The sequence below is a fragment of the Chlorocebus sabaeus genome, chromosome 9 (assembly GCF_047675955.1).
Source record: "Chlorocebus sabaeus isolate Y175 chromosome 9, mChlSab1.0.hap1, whole genome shotgun sequence".
Classification (NCBI taxonomy): domain Eukaryota; kingdom Metazoa; phylum Chordata; class Mammalia; order Primates; family Cercopithecidae; genus Chlorocebus; species Chlorocebus sabaeus.
In genome coordinates, this window is record NC_132912.1 from 86,589,067 (window position 1) to 86,611,692 (window position 22,626).

Consider the following 22,626-nt stretch of genomic DNA (forward strand, 5'->3'; position numbering starts at 1 on the left):
TCTTCCCCATTTTCATTCTTGCTCCATTTGGTTTTCTGTACCTGAGGTGCATTTGCTAGTCTGTACTGAGTGAAATAGCCATTCTACAAGACTCCCATGAAAACCCATCCTTTCAGCTAAAGGACATCGTTCCCAATTTAGAACATCTTTTAGATTGCATGTCACATTTTTTCCTTTCTATTTTAGTATTTGTGTCTTATTTCTTCTTGAGACCATAACCTGTAGGGAAATAATTGTGTCTTGATTCATTTTGGTGCTCTCTACAGCACCTGTGTGTAACTACTACTCAAATGCTAGTTAAATGAAGGGAAGTATAGTAGAGTGATCTCTAGAAATGCATTATAAGATCACTGTGAAGAAGAATTACTACTTACATTTTCTTAGTTTTCTTATAGTACTTTAGCCATCCATTATGTTTATGGAAATCACTCAGTGTTTATTTTTATTTAATATATTTGTTCATGATTATTAAATCAGCAGAAAATAAGAAGTAATCATTTAATACTATTTTTTTTACTGTGATATAATTCATTTAGTGATTTTTCAAGTTAAATAGATAAAGTAATAACATCGACAATGACAAAATCTTATGGGAGTGTTTCTCTCTCTCTCTCTCTCTCTCTCTCTGATTCTCCCTCTCACTGCCTCCCTCTTTTCCTCCCTCCCTCCGTCTTTCTCTCCTCCATCCCTCCTTGCCTATCTCTGGTAAATTATTAAATAATGTATTTTTCTTTTAAACGTGTCTTTTTGTCCTCATTAAATTCATGCTGTCCTAGGCACTGACACATGACTTCCATCCTTCCTGCATTTCTTTATTTTGGTAACGTCACTAATAAAACCATTCTTTTGCTTATTACAGGCCAAAGATGTCGACCTTGGAGCAAATGTGTCTTACCGGATAAGAAGCCCAGAAGTGAAGCATTTTTTTGCGCTACATCCATTTACAGGAGAACTATCCCTTTTAAGGAGTTTAGATTATGAGGCATTTCCAGACCAAGAAGCAAGTATCACTTTTCTAGTAGAGGCCTTTGATATTTATGGAACAATGCCTCCTGGTATTGCTACTGTCACAGTGATTGTAAAGGTAAGGACGAAAGATGACTTCTGGTTGCCTGCTTTGCTCTCTATACATGTAGGTTTTGTTTCTTCTATTATACCTATAAATATATTTTGATAATAATTCCTAATGACACAGTGGTACCAGACCCAGAACATAGATTTTCCAATGGAAAATAGTTATGAATACATAAGAAATAACTATATTTTTTATCATAAAATATAAATTTTAAAGAGGCACTAAATATGAGTACAAAGACCATGGAAATTTGAGTCTGCATCAACTCTCCATCAAGTCATAACATCTCTAGACTAGATTTTAGTTCAAATTCCACAACATCAGGCATAATTATTTGGTACAAATCCTTCAACTAAAAAAATTTTGTAAATGACTCTGAAGGGCCAAGAGTTCTTAGGCCCTAAAATTAATTTATGGCCCAAACCTCTGGGATGAAATAAACTTCCAAGTTAGATGGAATTGGGGCTAAATTCCGGCTCAACCCTTTTTAAGCTCTATGACCTTGGGGACTTTGTTAACCACTCTGGATTTGTTATCTCATTTATTATAATACCGTGTGCCAGATGATTGCCTGAAAGAGCATGGCCTTTTTAACCTTTTGAATTTCTAGTGATTTTTAAGAGACAACTTAAAAGTAGATATGAGAAGAAGTACTATAAGTTGATCAGTCCTCAAATAGTAGTACATACAATGATCATCTGAGAGTCATCTTAAACTTCCAGATTTCTGTACTCCTTCCCCAGAGAAGGACCTGTCCCGATCATAAACATCAGCATTTGAGAAAAGTACACAGATGATTCTTATACAAGACATCTGAATCCCATATTGAGAAATTTACTTCAAATACAAAGATACACGTACAAAAATCCTCAAGTTACTTTACTAAATGAGTATATTACTAAAAATATGACTTTACATGGCAGTAATTTCTTAGGCAATATAAAGTGAAAGTTCATTCACAATCATGGTACGTTGTAAAAATTTTTGTTTTGGTAAGGGAAGAAAATAGAAACTTGAAAGAGTCCTATTTAAAGTGGTTTTTTTCTGCTTCCAGAATAGATTTTGAATGATGAAAAAGGGTTAGTCAGAAATAAATAGAGATACCCGCCCAGAGCAAGGGCAGTGGAGGGAGGAAAAAGACAGAAGATCTATAAGATAAATGAAGCACTTGCAAAGAAGCTTATAGAGTATTTCAATGGCCATGCATAAAATAGATGAATATGAGTAATTAATTGAATAAACAATTTAACTTTACTATAGATATTTTGGTTTATATTTTATTCAGAGTTGTATCTATGTTCTACTCCCAAAAATGTAATTGATAATTATGGCTCAGATTTTACCAGGTGACCATAGATATCAAGTGTCTACGTTAAAAAAAAAAAAAATGAAATCTATGGGCTTAGATAGAAAAATGTGGAAAGATGTGGACATTTTAAATAAATGTTTAGTTGCAGGATCATACCATAGGATTGGAATGAAATATTGGCAACTACATATTGTCTACTACACGTTGGTACTATTTATGATTCATATAATCACTAAAAACGTGTAATAGCTGAGTGGAATCAAAGTTACATGACTTGCCAGCTTTGTTAGGTTATCTAATCCTGGAGATCATGCAGATACCTCTAGGCATCTGTGTTTACTTAAACTTTGTCAGTATTATATTTTCAGGTTGTATTTTGTTCCCATCAATGCTTTTTCATTTGTTCTTTTGAAGTGGTTAGAGTTACAGTCCATTATGTGTTTAAGGTGAATTGTTTAGCAGAATTTACATATGATAATTTACTAACAATTCCATATCATTTGGATTTTGTTGGCTACCTGAAGACGGTGGGACGGTGCAGATACATTTCTGCCTAAAATAAGACAACGTTCCTGAAGATTACTCTCTTTTTCTTTCTTTTTTAAATTTTTTTTTTATTTTAGTGTCCAGTACATTTATGTGAGATCATTCAGATTATGCATGTGCAACACAAATGTCTCTGAGGGACCTTAGTAGAAGACTATATGAATCCAGGGTCATAAGGTAAACAAGGTCATAGGCAACTTTTCTGCAATTCTCATATTATAGGGACTACAAATAAGATTTTATTTTATTTGAAATGATGGAAGAAGAATTCACTTTTCTTAGGTCATTGTTTGGTTGTTGTGCTGCTAAATAGCTAGATATATGCTATTAATTTTCTTAGACAACAAAGTAATGATGTGAAAAAATATTTCACCAATACATAATTAATATAACTATATTTTTCCAGTAGGTTAATGTTCTTGACCCTAAAATTTTGGGGTTTGGATTTTATTTTTTTTAAGATAATTCTGCAATCACAGTTAAACACAGGAAGTATTTCACTACCTTTTCTTTTTTTAGTGTCTTATTTTACATTTTCATCTTTTATTTAGATTCAGGCATTACATGTTCACATTTGTTACATAAGTGTATTGCATGATGCTGAGTTTTGGGATATGAATGACCTTGTCAACCAGATAGTGAATATAGTACCCAATAATTAGGTTCTCAACTCCTGCTTCTTCACTTCCTAACCCACCCAATTTCTGTCTATTAATCTTCAGTGTCAATTTTTATGTCCATGAATACCCAATATTTAGTTACCATTTAGAAGTGAGAACATTCAGTGTTTGGTTTTATGTTCCTGAATTTGTTTAAAATAATGGCCTCCAGCTGTATCTATGTTACTGCAAAGGACATGATTTTATTCTTTTTTAGGGCTTCATAGTATTCTATGGTGTGTATGTACCCTTTTATATTTATCTAATTCACCATTGATGAGTATTTAGGTTGATTCCATGTCTTTGTTATTGTAACTCATAAAACTTTGGTAAATAAATGTTATATCTTGGCTGGGCATGGTGGCTCACACCTGTAATCCCTACACTTTCGGAGGTCGAGGCGGGTGGATCACCTGAGATTGTGAGTTTGAGATCAGCCTGACCAACATGATGAAACCCCATCTCTATTAAAAATACAAAAAAATTAACTGAGCATGGTGGCGCACACCTCTAATCCCAGCTACTCAGGAGGCTGAGGCAGGAAAATCACTTAAACCTGGGAGATAGATGTTGCAGTGATTTGAGATCATGGCACTGCACTCCAGCCTGGGCAACAAGATCGAAACTCCATCTCAAAAAATAAAATAAATTAAATGTTATATCTTAACATATGTTGTGTCTTGTAACTGAAGACATACTATTATTTTAATTCAAAAGGTTTATGGCATGCTCGGGTGAGTAATTCAAATGATTCGAAGTAGTTTCCAACACGTTTCTTTCTTTAAAGTTTTAAATTTAGGCTCATGAATACATGTGCGGTTTTTCATACAGGTAAATTGTGTGTCACAGGATTTGATTGTACAGATTGTTTTGCCACTCAGGTAATAAACACAGTACCTTATAGGTAGTTTATTTTTTTTTTTAATCCTCACTCTCCTCCATCTGTCCACCCTCAAGCAGCCCCCAATGTATGTTGTTCCCATCTTTGTGTCCCTGTGTACTCAACATTTACCTTCAGGTTCTAAGTGAGAACATGCAGTATTTGGTTTTATGTTCCTATGTTAGTTCACTTAGGATAATGGCTTCTAGTTGCATCCATGATGCTGCAGAGGACATGATCTCATTCTTTTTTATGGCTGCATAGTTATTCCATGGCATATATGTGCCACATTTTCTTTATTTAGTTGACCATTGTTGGGCATTTAGGTTGACTGATTTCATGTCTTTACTACTGTGAATAGCATGATACTAGTGATACACGTGCATGTGTCTTTATGGTACAACAATTTATTTATCTTTGAATATATACCTAAAACATGGGATTGCTGGGTCAAATGGTCATTTTGCTTTGAGTTCCTTGAGAAATCGCTAAACTGCTTTGTTCTGTTTTCTCCTCAACCTCGCCAGCATGCTTTTTGTTTTTTGTTTTGTTTTGTTTTGTTTTTACTTTTAATAGCAATTCTGATTGGTGTGAGATGGTGTCTCATCATGGTTTCGATTTGCATTGCTTTCATGATTAGTGATGATGAGCATTTTTTCATATGCTTGTTCACCGTATGTATGTCTTCTTCTGAAAAGTGTGTGTTCATATCTTTTGCCCACTTTTCGATTTGCATTGCTTTCATGATTAGTGATGATGAGCATTTTTTCATATGCTTGTTCACCGTATGTATGTCTTCTTCTGAAAAGTGTGTGTTCATATCTTTTGCCCACTTTTTAATGGGGTGGTTTGCTTTTTGCTTGTTGATTTGTAAATTCCTTATAGATTCTGGATATTAGACCTTTGTCAGATGCATAGTTTGTAAGCATTTTCTCCCATTCTGTAGGTGGCCTGTTTACTCTGTTTATATGGTTTTTTATATGGTTTTATATGGTATGCAGAAGCTCTTTTAGTTTAATTAAGTCACACTTGTCAATTTTTGCTATTGGTAAAATTGTTTTTGGCATCTTTGTTATGAAATTTTTGCCAGGGCTTATGTCCAGAATGATATTTCCTAGGTTATCTTCCAGTGTTTTTATAGTTTTAAGTTTGACATTAAAGTCTTCAATCCATCTTGAGTGCATTTTTGTACATGGTGTAAGGAAGGGGTCCAGTTTCATTTTTCTACATATGTACAGCTGGTTATCCCAGCATCATTTGCTGAATAGGGAGTCCATTCTCCATTGTTTGTTTTTATGTACTTTGTTGTATATCAGATGGGTATAAGTATGCGGCATTATTTCTGGGATCTCTATTCTGTCCATTGGTCTATGTGTCTGTTTTTGTACCAGGACAATGCCATTTTGGTTACTGTAGAATTATAGTATAGTTTGAAGTCAAGAAATGTGATATCTTCAGCTTTTTTCTTTTTACTTTGGATTGTCTTAACTATCAAGCTCATTTTTGGTTTGATATGAATTTTAGAATACATTTTTCTGGTTTTGTGAATAATATCTTTAGTAGTTTAATAAGAATAGCATTGAATCTGTACTTTGCTTTGGGCAGTACGGCCATTTTAATGATATTAATTCCTTCCATCTACAAGAATGGAATGTTTTTCAATTTCTTTCTGTCATCTTTGATTTCATTGAGCAATATTTTAAGTTCTCATTGTAGAGATTTTTCACCACCCTGGTCAGTTGTATTCCTAAGTACTTTTTTGTGTAACTATTGTAAATGGGATTACATTCTTGATTTGGTCCTCAGCATGGATGTTGTTGGTACATAGGAATGCTATCATTGATTTTTGTACATTGATTTGGTGTCCTGAAACTTTGCTGAAGTTGTTTATTAGATCAAGGAGCTTTGGACAGAGACTATGGGGTTTTCTAGGTGTAGAATCATATCATCTGCAAACAAGGGTAGTTTTACATCCTCTCTTCCTAATTGGATGGGTTTTATTTCTTTCTATTGCTTTATTGCTCTGGCCAGGACTTCCATTACTATGATGAGTGGGAATGATAAGAGAGGACATCCTTACCTTGTTTCCCTTTTCAAGGGGAGTGCCTCCAGCTTTTGCCCATTCAGTATGATGTTGGCTGTGCATTTGTCATAGATGGCTTTTATTATTTTAAAGTATGTTCCTTCAGTGCTTAGTTTGTTAAGGGTTTTTAACATGGAAGTATGTGGAATTTTATTGAAATCCTTTTCTGCATCTATTGAGATGATCATGTAGTTTTTGTTTTTAGTTCTGTTTCTGTGGTGAATCACTTCTGTTGATTTGTCTATATTGAACCAACCTTGCATCCCAGGCATAAAGCCTACTTGATTGTGGTGGATTAGCTTTTTGATGTGCTGCTGGTTTGCCAGTATTTTGTTGAAAATTTTTGCATCTGTGTTCATCAAAGATATTGGCCTGAAGTTTTCTTTTTTGTTGTTGTGACTCTGCCAGGTTTTGGTATCAGGATGATTTTGGTCTCATAGAGTGAGTTAGGGAGGAATGCCTCCTCCTCAATTTTGTGGAATATTTTCAGTAGGGTTGGTGCCAGTTCTTCTTTATACATCTGGTAGAATTTGACTGTGAATCCATCTGGTCCTGGGCTTTTCCTGGTTGGTAGGCTCTTTTTTTACTGATTCAATTTCAGAATTCATTATTTGTCTGTTTAGGGATTCAATTTCTTCTTAACGCAAACTTGGGAGGTTGAATGGTTCCAGGAATATATCCATTTCCTCTTGGGTTTCTAGGTCGTGTACACAGAGGTGTTCATAGTCTCTGAGGGTTCTTTTGTATTTCTGTGGGGTCAGTGGTAATGTCCTTCTTCATTCAGTCAGTCATTTCTGATTGTGTTTAGTTAGATCTTCTCTTTTTTTCTTATTTGTCTAGCTATTCATCCATCTATCTAATTAAGTCTTTCAAATAACTAAAATAACTAATTCCTAAATTCATTTATCTTTTATATGATCTTTTGCGTCTCAATTTCCTTCAGTTCAGCTCTGATTTTGGATATTTCTTGTCTTCTGCTGGCTTTGAATTTGGTTTGCTCTTGTTTCTCCAGTTCCTGTAGACATGATGCTAGATTGTTCATTTGATATATTTCTGACTTTTTTAATGTGGGCATTTAGCTCTATAAACTTCTTTCTTAACACTGCTTTAGTTGTGCACCAGAGATTGTGGTATGTTGTATCTTTGTTTTCATTAGTTTGAAATATTTTATTTCTATCTTCATTTTATTATTTACCCAGAGATCATTCAGGAATAAGTTGTTTAATTTTCATGTAATTATATGGTTTTGAATGTTTTTCTTAGTATTGATTTCTGTTTTTATTGCACCATGTTCAGAGAGTGTGGTTGGTATGATTTTAGTTTTCTTCGATTTCTTAGAGATTGTTTTTATGTCCAATTGTGTGGTCAATTTTAGAGTTTGTGCCATGTGGTGATGAGAAGCATGTATATTCTGTTTTTTGGGGGGTAGAGAGTTCTGTAGATGTCTATTATTTCCATTTGTTCAAGTGTTGAATTCAGGTCCTAAATATCTTTTTTACTTTGTCACCTTGATCATCTGTCTATTACTGTCCATGGGGTATTGAAATTTCCCACTATTGTATGGAAATCAAAGTCTCTTTGCAGGTCTGTAAGAACTTGCTTTATGAATCTGGGTGCTCCTGTGTTGGATGAATATATATTTAGGATATTTAGATCTTCTTGTTGAATTGTACCCTTTACCATTATATAAAGTTTATCTTTGTCTTTTGTGATGTTTGTTGATTTAAAGTCTCTTTTGTCTGAAATTTGGATAACAACTTCAGTTTTTTTCTGTTTTCTTGGTAGACTTTTCTTCAACCCTTTACTTTGGGCCTGTGGATGTCATTGCATGTGAGATGGGCCTTGCATAACCTTGGTTCTTGCTTCTTTATGCAGTTTGTCACTCTGTGCCTTTAAATTGTGGCATTTAGCCCATTTACATCCAACGTTAATATTGATATGTGCAAATTTGATCCTGTCATCATATTGTTAGCTGGTTATTATGTAGACTTATTTATGTCATTGCTTTATACTGTGAGAGAGCTGTGTATTTAAGTGTGTTTTTGTAGTGTTCACATTTAGCACTCCTTTCAGGAGCTCTTAAAAGGCAGGCCTGGTTGTAATAAATTCCCTTAGAATTTGCTTGTCTGAAAAGGATTTTATTTCTTTTTTACTTATGACGCTTAGTTTCATTGGATATGACATTCTTGGATTGAAATTCTTTTCTTTGAGAATGCTGAGTATGGGCCCCCAAACTCTTCTGGCTTATAGGGTTTCTGCTGAAAGGTACACTGTTAGCCTGATGGGTTCTCTTTGTAGATTTCCTGCTCCTTCTTTCCATCTGCCTTTAGAATTTTTTTCTTTTATTTTGAAGAGAATGAAAGAGAATCTGATGATTATGTGTCTTGTGGATGGTCTTCTTGTATAGTATCTTGCAGTTCTCTGCAGTTTTTAAATTTTAATGTTGGCCTCTCTAGTGAGGTTGGGACGTTTTCATGGACAATATCCTGAAATATGTTTTTCAAGTTGCCTACCTTTCCCCCACATTTCCCTCAGTGACGCCAGTGAGGGGTAGATCTAGTCTCTTCACATAATCCCGTGTTTTTCAAGGGTTTTATCCATTCTTTTTTATTATTATTATTTTTGTCCATCTTAGTTAGTTCAGAGAGCCAGTCTTCACACTCTGTGATTCTTTCCTCAGCTTGGTCTATTACTGTCCATGGGGTATTGAAATTTCCCACTATTGTATGGAAATCAAAGCCTCTTTGTAGGTCTGTAAGAACTTGCTTTATGAATCTGGGTGCTCCTGTGTTGGATGAATATATATTTAGGATATTTAGATCTTCTTGTTGAATTGTTAATGCAATTAACAATTACAATATGAAATTCTGTTAATGCAATTACAATATGAAATCTTGTAGTGTGCTTTTCAGCTCTGTTAGATCATTTTGGTTCTTTCTTATAATGGCCATTTCATCTACCAGCTACTGTATTGTTTTATTGTAATCCTTAGTTTCTTTGGTTTGCATTTTGACTTCTTCCCTGATTCTCAATGATTTTCATTCCTACCCATATTCTGAATTCTATTTCTTTCATTTCAACCATTTCAGTTGAGTTAAGAATTCTTGGTGGGGAACTAGTGCAGTTGTTTGGAGGAAAAACGACACTTGTTTTTTGAATTGCCAGAGTTCTTGCACTGGTTCTTTCTCATCTGTGTTTTCTGATATTCTTTCAACTATCTAATTTGAGTACAGTTAGTTGGCTTATTTGGATGTTTTCAGAGGAGTGAGTTTTTGTGCATGACCTTTATTTGTAATTGAGCTCTTGTCCTTGGTTTCACAGATGAATATATTAGCAAAGTATTTTTAATATTAAAGTTTGGACTGTGGTCCAGTGGATGGCACTTAACTGGAATGGCCAGTAGGTAGGCTATTAATCAGTCTCCTCTATTTCCTAAGGATTGTTGTGCCCCTTCTCAGTGATCTGAAAGTCTGGGCTCCTTTTGCACTTGACTCCTAGCTGTATGTCTCAGTTTGGCACTCCCAGGCTACACACTGTAGCTCCAGGGCAAGCTCAGACTTTATGTTGTTTCCCCAGTTACACACAGCAAGGGAAGGGACCTTGGCTGTGGCTGTGGCAGATGGCCTTTCACTTTTCTCTTGGTGCTCCACCCCAGAAAAATACAGAGCCACTACTAACCGGTACAATCAGCCTGGCGTGTGGTGGCTGCATCGTAGGCCCGAGCTTGTGGGTGATGTGGCTGACTGGAGGTGTGGCTAAAGCACTCAGGGTCTTTGCTCCCACCACAGTCTGAGGGCAGCAAGGGCAATACCACTGCAGCAGCAGTGGCAGAGGGGCTTTTGGTTGTCCCTGGGTGCTCCACCTCAGGGAAACTCAAAACTGCTGCTACTGGGAATGTCCAGCCAGGGAGTGGGGTGGCTGCACTGCTGGCCTGAGCTGGGTAAAGAGCAGGAGGATAAGGATTTACAGGTAGGAGAGTCTGAGCTTCTCTCTATATGATGACCATGTCCTCCTGGAAGAGTAAGTAAAACCTTTGGACTCTTTCTTTCTTCTCCAGTCCACAGGCAGGAGGGGCAGAACTACTGCCATGGCAGTGGCAGAGTGGCTGTTAGTTGACTGTGGGAGCCCCTCCTTAAGGAAACACAAAGCCACTAGCAGTGGGAATGCTCAGCTGGAGATGGGGTGGCTGTTCCGTGGTCCCGAGCATGGGCCCTGCCTGGTAAAGAGTGAGAGGTGGGGGGCTCATGGGGAACAGAGACTGGGCTTCTGTCCATATGGCAGCTGTGGTGTCCTGGAGTTCCTGCATAGTGACCAGGCCCTTTGTTCCTCCCCAGTCCAAGGGCAGCTGCAGTCACAGAGAGGTTGCGAACTGTCTCTAGGGTTTTCTCACCACTGACTGAAGTATTAGGCATTGACAGGGTGGTTGTGGTAGGGGCCCAAATCCAGAGGCACTGGGCAGTAAAGACTAGCAGAGGTGGAGACCTGCCTAGAAAGCAGTCTAACTGTTTTTCTATAATGCTGCTGTGCTGTGCTGGGGGTTTGCATCAGTCTCCAACCACTACATTCCCTCCTGAGCCTGAGGGCAACAGGAGTGAGGACTGTGGAGCAGCAAAAAATGGTGACCTGCCTTGCCCTCTGGGATCTCTGTCCCAGGGAAGTACAGAACTGCTACTGGCCCAGGAATCCAGGTGGGGGGTGGTTACCGAGGTCCTAGGATGGGAAGCCCTACCCAGTGAGGAGTAGCAAGGGTGTGGACCCACATGGAAAACAGTCTACCCACTTTTCTGTAAGGAAATTATACTGTGTTGGGGGTCTACATTAGTCCCTAATCCCTGCCCCTCCCAAGCCTAAGAGCAAAATGAGGGAGGGTTGCAGAACAGCAAAAATGGCAGCCGGCCTCTTCCACTGGGAGCTCCCTCCCAGAGAAGTACAGAGCTGTTCCGGACCCAGGAACTCAGGTGGGTCTGTAATGGACAGCAGGCCTTATCCTGCAAGGTGCAGCTGAGATGAGGCCTGCAGTGTTTCACTGCTCAGCCTCGTAGATTTGGCCCCTTTACTGGGGGCATGCAAGTCTGGCTTCTGCTGCTACAGGAGCTACAGGCGCTGGTGCCAGAGTATCTGGGGATACAAGTCTCCTGGGACTCCATGTGTGCCTGAGTATGGCTCTGCCAAGACTCCACATGGTTCTCCATGTCAGCCTAGAGACACTGGTGGGGAGCACACAGGGGAGATCTCCTGAGGCCAGGGATGCAAAAGTTCATGGCAGAAGTGTGGGTCCCCAGGGACTCACTTACTCACAGTTTCCCCACAGTGGGAGGACTCCCCTGGCTCTGTGCCACCCCTAGGGTGGGCAGTTATCCGGTCTTGCTCTCCTCTGTTCTCTATGTGTTATACTCTTTCCCTGATGAATTCCAGTGTGTCTCCATCTGGATTTTTCAGATGAGCTAGTGTCCACTCGCCAGCCTTTCTTTTCTCCATGAGATTGACACACACCAGCTACTTCTAGTTAGTTCTCTTGGTCTCCACCGCTTTCACTGTCTTTTTTTTTTTTTTTTTACATTTGACTTAAGATCATCTGCTAGCACACAAATTGATGCCGTTTCTTCTGTGGATACTGCCGCCACCTCTAAAGTACCTTGGAATGAAGATCATAAGCTCCTTCCATCCTCGGATGCCCTAAACCTGTTAGGAGAGTTTTATCAGGATCTGGGTTCTTTATTTCTCAGGGTTCCACATGTCTATATACTTTATTCTTCCATTCTTGTGTCTCTCTGTCCTCAGATATTTATTTCAGGAGGTAGGAAATATGTCTATTTCAGGGAATTAAAACTTTAGTCAACAGTAAATTTCCTTTGGAAATAGGAACTCAAACTGTCAAAATCTTTTCTTGGGTAACTTTATTTTTATTTTCGTACCTCTCTTTCCTGAGACAATGATTGTCGGTGCTCTAGTGGTCTGGAAAAAGGATCAAGCAACAAGAAAAAATTATAGAGAGCCTGAAGGGAGGGCTTTGATTTTACTGTATTTTGAAATGTGATGTTGTCACACTATTGTGTTATAACATTTAGAAATCTGTTACAAAAATTTTTAGGGAATGTAATATTGGTGGTTATGAAGATTCCATAATATGTAAGCAGATGGAAAAGACTAAGGTGAGAGTGATCTAAATAGACTAATTATAGCAAAATGTCTTCTGGACAGGTGAAAAATTTACCTTGGTATACTCTTGTCTACTCATATGACTTGGTGGAATTGATCAGTTAAAACATTAAAAAGAGAAAAATAATTCATTTATTGATGATTTTGGACAAAGAAGAGAAAAAAAAAAAGACTTGCTATTAATGACATTCCCCCTATTCTTCCCAGATTGAAAAATAGATCATCAAATGGTATGGCCTTTTCTCCGATGAAGGTGTGGTTGATGATAGACAGTTATAATAAGCACTCATACAGTCTGACTTGGCAGCTCTGGATTCAATTTCAAATTATGTCCAAAATTATCACCTCAAAAAGCAAGATATTCCCTATATAACCCTCATTCTCTATCTGGGAATCATCCCTCTTATAAAGTTCTTCATGCTGCCTCACCACCCCTTTATTTCCATATGGAGATATTACTTAAGGTTTCTACATCAGCAACTGGAAGATAATTTATTCCTCAGATAGGGAAGAGTGTTGGTCTAATTCGTGGTGTCGCAGTTGCTTTATCTTATTAGAGAAGTAACACCATTCCTTTGGTCAAGGCGTCCTGACTCATGCAGTCATTGCCTGTTTATTATACATTTAAAGCAAAACTTAATGTTTAACTCTAGACATATGTGATACCACTTTTTATTTTTTCCAAGTTCATCTAAGCATAATAAAATTGGTAGGAAATTCTCCCAAATGTAGACTGACACTTGCTTTCCTCTTTTCTGATAACTCAGCGTGGTGATTATCACAAATAGAACTTTAAAATTCTAGTATATACTGCCAAGGACCATAAAAATATTATTATCTTTTTTTTTTTTTTTAAAGAGAAGAATGGAGTACAATTCTCATTTTTCTACAAATATAGTCTCTACCAGCTTTGCAAATTGTCTCTATTTGGTCTGATTACTTGCAGTACTGAAAAGCTGTTTTGTTGATAACATAAGTGTATGGTATTTGCTAGGAGATACTTGGACCCAAAAAGTCACTACAGGAAAGCATCTTGAAGTTCTTTCTTTCAAAATGAGCAGAAACATAATTTATTTTTTAAACAAGAGGAAAAAATAAAAGATGAAGTGTTCAATGTCTAGTCCATCAAACCTGTTTAAAATTGGAGCAAGAATGGGAAAATTCAAGTATTATTTGGAAGAACATTATTTCCACAGTATAAATAAAATAGTTGAGGTAGGGCACGGTGGCTCACGCCTGTAATCCCAGCACTTTGGGAGGCTGAGGCTGGCGGATCATGAGGTCAGGAGATCCAGACCATCCTGGCTAACACGGTGAAACCCCGTCTGTACTAAAAATACAAAAAATTAGCCGGGTGTGGTGGCAGGAGCCTGTAGTCCCAGCTACTCGGGAGGCTGAGGCAGGAGAATGGCATGAATCCGGGAGGTTGAGCTTGCAGTGAGCCGAGATCACGCCACTGCACTCCAGCCTGGGTGACAGAGCGAGACTCCGTCTCAAAAAAAAAAAACAAAAAACAAAAACAAAACTGAAGAAAGTTAATCAAGACACCTGCACACAGCTTTCTTAGTGCCAAGTTTTAAGAATCCAAAACAAAACCTGTGATGATCATACAATAACATAACTTTTTCTTGAAAAGATTTTATAGAACATCAATGCAGTAAGGTTTTTCCTCATATATTACTAGATATTTAGTTGTGTATTTTACTTGTAGATAATTTTGTTGTATATTTCTAGATATACTAAATATTTAGAAGAACTGAATCTGTGATGATAGTAAATTAGATTATATAAGCAAATCTCTGGAAAATGAAAATAAAATTCTAAACAATTTTAAAAGATTCAGAGTGATAACTAGCCTTACAAACTAAGTTATAACAGAAATCTGGTCTTAGAGTCTGTGTTGTAACATAATATAGAAAACACACAGAAAGAAAAGGTCTGTTCTACAGCAAACTGAGAATTAAATAGGAATCTGAAAAGTTGAATATGCAAATGGATATATGATACTAAGCAGCATTATAAAGAGTATAAAGAACTTGTCCGAGATAAACAGATGACCCAAGTCACTGCTCATTATAATTTTGGATGGAATGGCTGTATGGGAGTAGGAGAGAGGAAGACAGGCTTCTATGAAGAAAGGATACTAGATTCACCCTTGGTTGTGTTTGCCTGTCTTAGTGTGCAGGTGTGGGAGTAGGCAGGGAAGGGTGAAAGGATGATAAATGAAGTATCATCAAGTTCCTCTTGTAACAAGGGGTGAGGTTATTGTTAAATACAGTGGGTCTTGGAAAATGAAGCTAAGATTTCCACCTTTCAGAGGAGTTTCCTTCTCCAGAAAGAAATATTCCTACCCCATAGAATAGAAGAAAAAGGATAGCTTTACTAGATGAAAACTCAATGCACAGTACCAAGGCAGCATTTGTGAAACCGTGGACAGCTGAGAGGCAGTTATGTGCTACTGATGCTCCATCATGACAGTATTGATAGGGTCCTACTTTTGATTTCGTCAGAGAAGCTGACGCTTGAGAGACCAGGAGGTTCTCCCAGACTCAAACAAAACAGAAATTCTGTACATTTCATCTACAGCATACTTATTGTACTTCCCTTGTCTGGAGGTAGGAATTTGAATAAATGATAATTTCTGTGACCCAGCTGGTGGGTGTTTGGTCAGATTTAATATTGTCTTTTACAACTTGCTAATTGTTCTCTTGGGATTGTTTTGAAGTATGGCTTTCAAACGTTTCCCTCTATTCTATTCTGCATTTTCAGATTCCTATTGGTGTGCTCTTTATATCATATTTGTCACCAAACTTGGTGAAAGCATGACAAAATATCTTTAATTCTACTATTCTAGAGTTTTAGGACTAAGATGTAACATATTTCCTATAAAGATGCAAACCAGAGAAAACAAAATGCACATGCCCAGGATTAAAAATAGTATATCTAAGTAGTAAAGAATCTCTCCCATGGCTCCGTAAATATCACCCACTGGTTGCCAGGAGACCCCAGAAAGTGCCTCTCTCATATACTTTTAACCGTCATTGATTATATGGTTGCACATGATAGGATCTCATTCTTCTTTATGGTTAAATAGTACTCCCTTGTGTACCTGTACCACATTTTCTTTATCCATTATTCCGTTGATGGACACTTAGGTTGCTTCCAAATCTTGACTATTGTGAATAGTGCTGCAATAAACATAGGAGCGCAGATATCTCTTTCATATACTGATTTCCTTTCTTTTGGCCATGTATCTAGTAGTGGGATTTCTGGATCATATGATAGCTCTATTTTTAGTTTTATAGGAACTTCCATACTGTTCTCCATAGTCATTGTACTAATTTGCATTCCCACCAACAGTGTGTGAGGGTTTCTTTTCTCTACATTCTCATTAGCATTTGTTATTGCCTGACTTTTAGATAAAAGCCATTCTAACTGGTGTAAGATGGTGTCTCATTGTAAGTTTGATTTGCATTTCTCTGATAATCAGTGATGTTGAGCACCTTTTACATACTGGTTTATCACTTGTATGTCTTCTTTTGAGAAATTTTTTTTAGAACTTTTACCCATTTTTAAATCGGATTATTAGATATTTTCCTATAGAGTTGTTTGAATTCCTTTATATATTCTGTTTAATTCCTTGTCAGATGGGTAGTTTGCAAATATTTGCTCTCACCCTGTGGGTTGTCTCTTTACTTTGTAGATTCTTTCCTTTGATGTGCAGAAGCTTTTTAAGTTGATGTGATTCCATTTGTTCATTTTTCTTCAGTTATCTGTGCTTGTAGGGTATTACTCAAGAAATCTTAGCCCAGTCCTATCTCCTGGAGAGTTTCCCCATGTTTTCTTTCAGTCGTTTCATAGTTTGATGTCTTAGATTCATGTCTCTAATCAATTTTGATTTGATTTTTGTATATAGCATGAGATGGGGTCTCTTTTCTTCTTTTGCATATGAATATACAGTTTTCCTAGCACCATTTATTGAAGAGACTGTCCTTTCCCTGGTTACATTCCTGGCACTTTTGTCAAAGTTAACGTCACTATAGTTATATAAATTTATTTCTGGGTTCTCAATTCTGTTCCATGGATATAAGTGTATTTTTTTTTTAATGCCAGTACCATGTTATTTTGGTTACTATAGCTCTGTAATATTATTTAACGTCAGATGTGATTCTTCCAGTTTTTTGTTTTTGTTTTTGTTTTTGTTTTCCTTTTGTTTAATACAGTTTTGGCTATCTGGGACTTTTGTGCTTCCACATACAGTTTAGAATTTTTTTTTTTTTTTTTTCTATTTCTTTGAAGAATGTCATTGGTATTTGACAGGGATTGCATGGAATCTGTAGATTGCTTTGAGTAGTATGGACATTTTAACAATATTGATTCTTGCAATCCATGACCATGAGATATCTTTTCATTCTTTTGTGTTCTCTTCATTTTCTCGAATCCATGTTTTGTAGTTTCCATTGCAGAGATCTTTCACTTCCTTGGTTAATTCCTAGGTATTTTATTTTAATTGTAGCTATTTTGATTACTTTATTGATTTCTTTTGCAGATTGTTCACTTTTGGCATATAGAAATGCTACTGATTTTTCTATGTTGATTTTGTAACTTGCAACTTTACTGAATTTGTTTATCAGTTCTAATACTTGTGTGTGTGTGTGTGTGTGTGTGTAGTCTTTATGTTTTCCAAGTATTAGATTGTATCGTCTGCAAATAAGGATAGTTTGACTTCTTCCTTTCCAATTTAGATGATCATTATTTTGTTTTCTTTCCTGATTTTTCTTGCTAAGACTTCCAGTACTATATTGAATAACAGTGGTGATAGTGGGCATCTGGTCGTGTTCCAGATCTTACAGGAAAGGCTTTCAGTTTTTCCTTATTCAGTATGAGAGTAGCTATGCGTTTGTCATATCTCGCTTTTATTATGTTGAGGTATGTTCCATCTATACCCAGTTTTTGAGGGTTTTTATCATGAAAGGGCATTGAATTTTATTAAGTGCTTTTTCTGAATCAATTGAAATGATCATATGGTTTTTCTCTTTCATTCTGTTGATGATATATCACATTGATTGATTTGAATATATTGAACCATCCTAGTATCCCTGTGATAAATCTCATTTGGTCATGATTAATGATCTTTTTAATACAATGTCGAATTTGTTTGTTAGTATTTTGTTGAGGAATTTTGCATCAATATTCACCAAGGAGATTGCTTATAGTTTTCTTTTTTGGATGTCTCTGTCTAGTTTTGGTATCAGAGTATTATTGTCTTTATAGAATGAGTATGAAAGTATTTCCTCCTCCTATTTTTATTATTATTATTATTATTTTTTGGAATAGTTTGAGTAGGATTGGTATTAGTACTTCTTTAAATATTTGGTAGAATTCAGTAGCAAAACCATCGGGTTCTGTCCTTTCCTTTGCTAGGTGACTTTTTATTATAGCTTGATACTTGTTATTTGCTATATCTTGTTACTTGACATTAGTTTGTTTGATGTTTTGGATTTCTTCATGGTTCAGCCTTGGTGGGTTGTATGTGTCTAGGAATTTATTTGTTTCTTCTTGCTTTTCCAATTTATTGCCATATGTTTGTTCATAGTGGCCACTAATGATCCTCTGAATCTCTGCAGTATTAGTTGCAATGTTTTCTTTTTCATATCTGATTTTATTTCTTTGGGTCTTCTCTCTTCTTTTTAGTTAGTCTGGCTAAAGGTTTGTCAATTGTATATAACTTTTTTAAAAACAAACCTTTTGTTTCATTGATCTTTTATATTGTTTTCTTCATTTCAAATCCATTTATTTCTGCTCTGATCTTTATTATTTCTTTTCTTCTAATTTTGGCTTCAGTCTGCTCTTGCTTTTCTAGTTTTTAAAGATGCATCATTCGGTTGTTTTGTTTATTTGAAGTTTTTCTCCTTTCTTGATGTAGGCACTTATAGCTATAAATTTCCCATTTAGTAAAAATTTCAGTATATCTAATTGAGTCAAGAGTTTTTCCTGCTGATGGTCTGGTCTCACTAACTTTGTTTTTCCTGCTGATGGTCGTAGTCTCATTAACTTTGAAGAATGAAGCTGAGGACCTTCGCAGTTGGTGTTACAGCTCAAAAAGAGTCCACAGACCAGGAGAGTGAACAGCAGCACAGTTTATTGAACAAAGCAAAATGAAACCTTCCAGGGGACCTGGAATTGTGGCCGTTGCTGGCTCGGGTGCCTGACACTTATATCCCTGTGTTACTCCCTCCCTTTCTTTCTTTTCGTCCATTGAGAGTGGTTATTTTTTCAGTCGTCCCTTGAAGTGATTAATTTTGAATCCTTCACTCGATCTGTTAAGAACTCAGAACCTTGAGTCACAGGGGTCTTTTGTGAAAGTCCCCAAACTGGCCCAAGAAGTCTTACCAACTCCACCCCTAACTATTGGTTTTGGTACTTTGTATTTTCATTATCATTTGTTTTAAGAAAGTTTTCAATTTTCTTATCAATTTCCTCATTGACCCCTGGTTATTCGGTAACATACTGTTTAATTTCCATGTGTTAGTGTAATTTCCAAAATTTATCTTGTTACTGATTTTTAGTTTTATTCTGTTGCAGTCAGAGAAGATACTTGATATTATTTCAAATTTTTGAATGTGTTAAGACTTGTTTTGTGACCTAAGGTATGGCCTATATTTGAGAATGATCCATGTGCTGAGGAGAATGTGTATTCTGCAGGTGTTGGATGAAATGTTCTATGAATAACTATTTGATCCATTTGTTCTACAGTGGACATTAGGTCTGATGTTTCTTTGTTGATTTTTCTTTCTGGAAGATCTGTCCAGTGCTGAAAGTGGGATGTTAAAGTCTCCATCTATGTTTGTTTGGGGATCTATCTGGCTCTTTAGCTTTAATAATATTTGCTATATATATATATATATATATATATATATATATATATATTTGGGCACTCCAATGTTGAGTATATATGTATATTTACAATTGTTATATCTTCCTGATAAATTGATATGTTTATCATTATATAGTGACCTTCTTTGTCTCTTTGTGTAGTTTTTGTCTTTAAATCTTTTGTTTCATATAATTGCAGCTATTCCTGCTGTTTATTGGTTTCCATTAGCACAGAATATATTTTTCCATGTGTTTATTTTCAATTTATATGTGTCTTTACAGGTGAAGTGTGTTTCTTATAGGCTACAGGTCATTTCATCTTTTTTATTAAATTCATTCATCCACTCTATGTCTTTTGTTTCTTTTTTTTTTTTAATTTATTTATTATTATTATACTTTAAGTTGTAGGGTACATGTGCACAACGTGCAGGTTTGTTACATATGTATACTTGTGCCATGTTGGTGTGCTGCACCCATCAACTCGTTATTTACATCAGGTATAACTCCCAATGCAATCCCTCCCCCCTCCCCCCTCCCCATGATAGGCCCCGGTGTGTGATGTTCCCCTTCCCGAGTCCAAGTGATCTCATTGTTCAGTTCCCACCTATGAGTGAGAACATGCGGTGTTTGGTTTTCTGTTCTTGTGATAGTTTGCTAAGAATGATGGTTTCCAGCTGCATCCATGTCCCTACAAAGGACACAAACTCATCCTTTTTTATGGCTGCATAGTATTCCATGGTGTATATGTGCCACATTTTCTTAATCCAATCTGTCACTGATGGACATTTGGGTTGATTCCAAGTCTTTGCTATTGTGAATAGTGCTGCAATAAACATACGTGTGCATGTGTCTTTATAGCAGCATAATTTATAATCCTTTGGGTATATACCCAGTAATGGGATGGCTGGGTCATATGGTACATCTAGTTCTAGATCCTTGAGGAATCGCCATACTGTTTTCCATAACGGTTGAACTAGTTTACAATCCCACCAACAGTGTAAAAGTGTTCCTATTTCTCCACATCCTCTCCAGCACCTGTTGTTTCCTGACTTTTGAATGATCGCCATTCTAACTGGTGTGAGATGGTATCTCATTGTGGTTTTGATTTGCATTTCTCTGATGGCCAGTGATGATGAGCATTTTTTCATGTGTCTGTTGGCTGTATGAATGTCTTCTTTTGAGAAATGTCTGTTCATATCCTTTGCCCACTTTTTGATGGGGTTGTTTGTTTTTTTCTTGTAAATTTGTTTGAGTTCTTTGTAGGTTCTGGATATTAGCCCTTTGTCAGATGAGTAGATTGCAAAAATTTTCTCCCATTCTGTAGGTTGCCTGTTCATTCTGATGGTAGTTTCTTTTGCTGTGCAGAAGCTCTTTAGTTTAATGAGATCCCATTTGTCAATTTTGGCTTTTGCTGCCGTTGCTTTTGGTGTTTTAGACATGAAGTCTTTGCCCATGCCTATGTCCTGAATGGTACTACCTAGGTTTTCCTCTAGGATTTTTATGGTATTAGGTCTAACATTTAAGTCTCTAATCCATCTTGAATTAATTTTCGTATAAGGAGTAAGGAAAGGATCCAGTTTCAGCTTTCTACTTATGGCTAGCCAATTTTCCCAGCACCATTTATTAAATAGGGAATCCTTTCCCCATTTCTTGTTTCTCTCAGGTTTGTCAAAGATCAGATGGCTGTAGATGTGTGGTATTATTTCTGAGGACTCTGTTCTGTTCCATTGGTCTATATGTCTGTTTTGGTACCAGTACCATGCCGTTTTGGTTACTGAAGCCTTGTAGTATAGTTTGAAGTCAGGTAGCGTGATGCCTCCAGCTTTGTTCTTTTGACTTAGGATTGTCTTGGAGATGCGGGCTCTTTTTTGGTTCCATATGAACTTTAAAGCAGTTTTTTCCAATTCTGTGAAGAAAGTCATTGGTAGCTTGATGGGGATGGCATTGAATCTATAAATTACCTTGGGCAGTATGATCATTTTCACGATATTGATTCTTCCTATCCATGAGCATGGTATGTTCTTCCATTTGTTTGTGTCCTCTTTTATTTCACTGAGCAGTGGTTTGTAGTTCTCCTTGAAGAGGTCCTTTACATCCCTTGTAAGTTAGATTCCTAGGTATTTTATTCTCTTTGAAGCAATTGTGAATGGAAGTTCATTCCTGATTTGGCTCTCTGTTTGTCTGTTACTGGTGTATAAGAATGCTTGTGATTTTTGCACATTAATTTTGTATCCTGAGACTTTGCTGAAGTTGCTTATCAGCTTAAGGAGGTTTTGGGCTGAGACAATGGGGTTTTCTAAATATACAATCATGTCATCTGCAAACAGGGACAATTTGACTTATTTTCCTAACTGAATCCCCTTGATTTCTTTCTCTTGCCTGATTGCCCTAGCCAGAACTTCCAACACTATGTTGAATAGGAGTGGTGAGAGAGGGCATCCCTGTCTTGTGCCAGTTTTCAAAGGGAATTTTTCCAGTTTTTGCCCATTCAGTATGATATTGGCTGTGGGTTTGTCATAAATAGCTCTTATGATTTTGAGGTACGTTCCATCAATACCGAATTTATTGAGCGTTTTTAGCATGAAGGGCTGTTGAATTTTGTCAAAAGCCTTTTCTGCATCTATTGAGATAATGATGTGGTTCTTGTCTTTGGTTCTGTTTATATGCTGGATTATGTTTATTGATTTGCGAATGTTGAACCAGCCTTGCATCCCAGGGATGAAGCCCACTTGATCATGGTGGATAAGCTTTTTGATGTGCTGCTGAATCCGGTTTGCCAGTATTTTATTGAGGATTTTTGCATCGATGTTCATCAGGGATATTGGTCTAAAATTCTCTTTTTTTGTTGTGTCTCTGCCAGGCTTTGGTATCAGGATGATGTTGGCCTCATAAAATGAGTTAGGGAGGATTCCCTCTTTTTCTATTGATTGGAATAGTTTCAGAAGGAATGGTACCAACTCCTCCTTGTACCTCTGGTAGAATTCAGCTGTGAATCCATCTGGTCCTGGACTTTTTTTGGTTGGTAGGCTATTAATTATT

The 22,626-nt window shown here is 36.7% G+C and overlaps 1 protein-coding gene across 6 annotated transcripts in view; it reads left to right on the plus strand.

Moving 5' to 3' along the window:
• PCDH15 (protocadherin related 15) overlaps positions 1-22,626 on the plus strand; it is a 1,804,329-nt gene that overhangs the window by 1,589,469 nt on the left and 192,234 nt on the right. For all 6 annotated transcript variants that reach the window (XM_073019143.1, XM_038008761.2, XM_073019145.1 and 3 more), the window contains one exon: positions 860-1,084. In XM_073019143.1, coding sequence (XP_072875244.1) covers positions 860-1,084 — 225 coding nt within the window. The remainder of the gene's footprint in view (positions 1-859; positions 1,085-22,626) is intronic.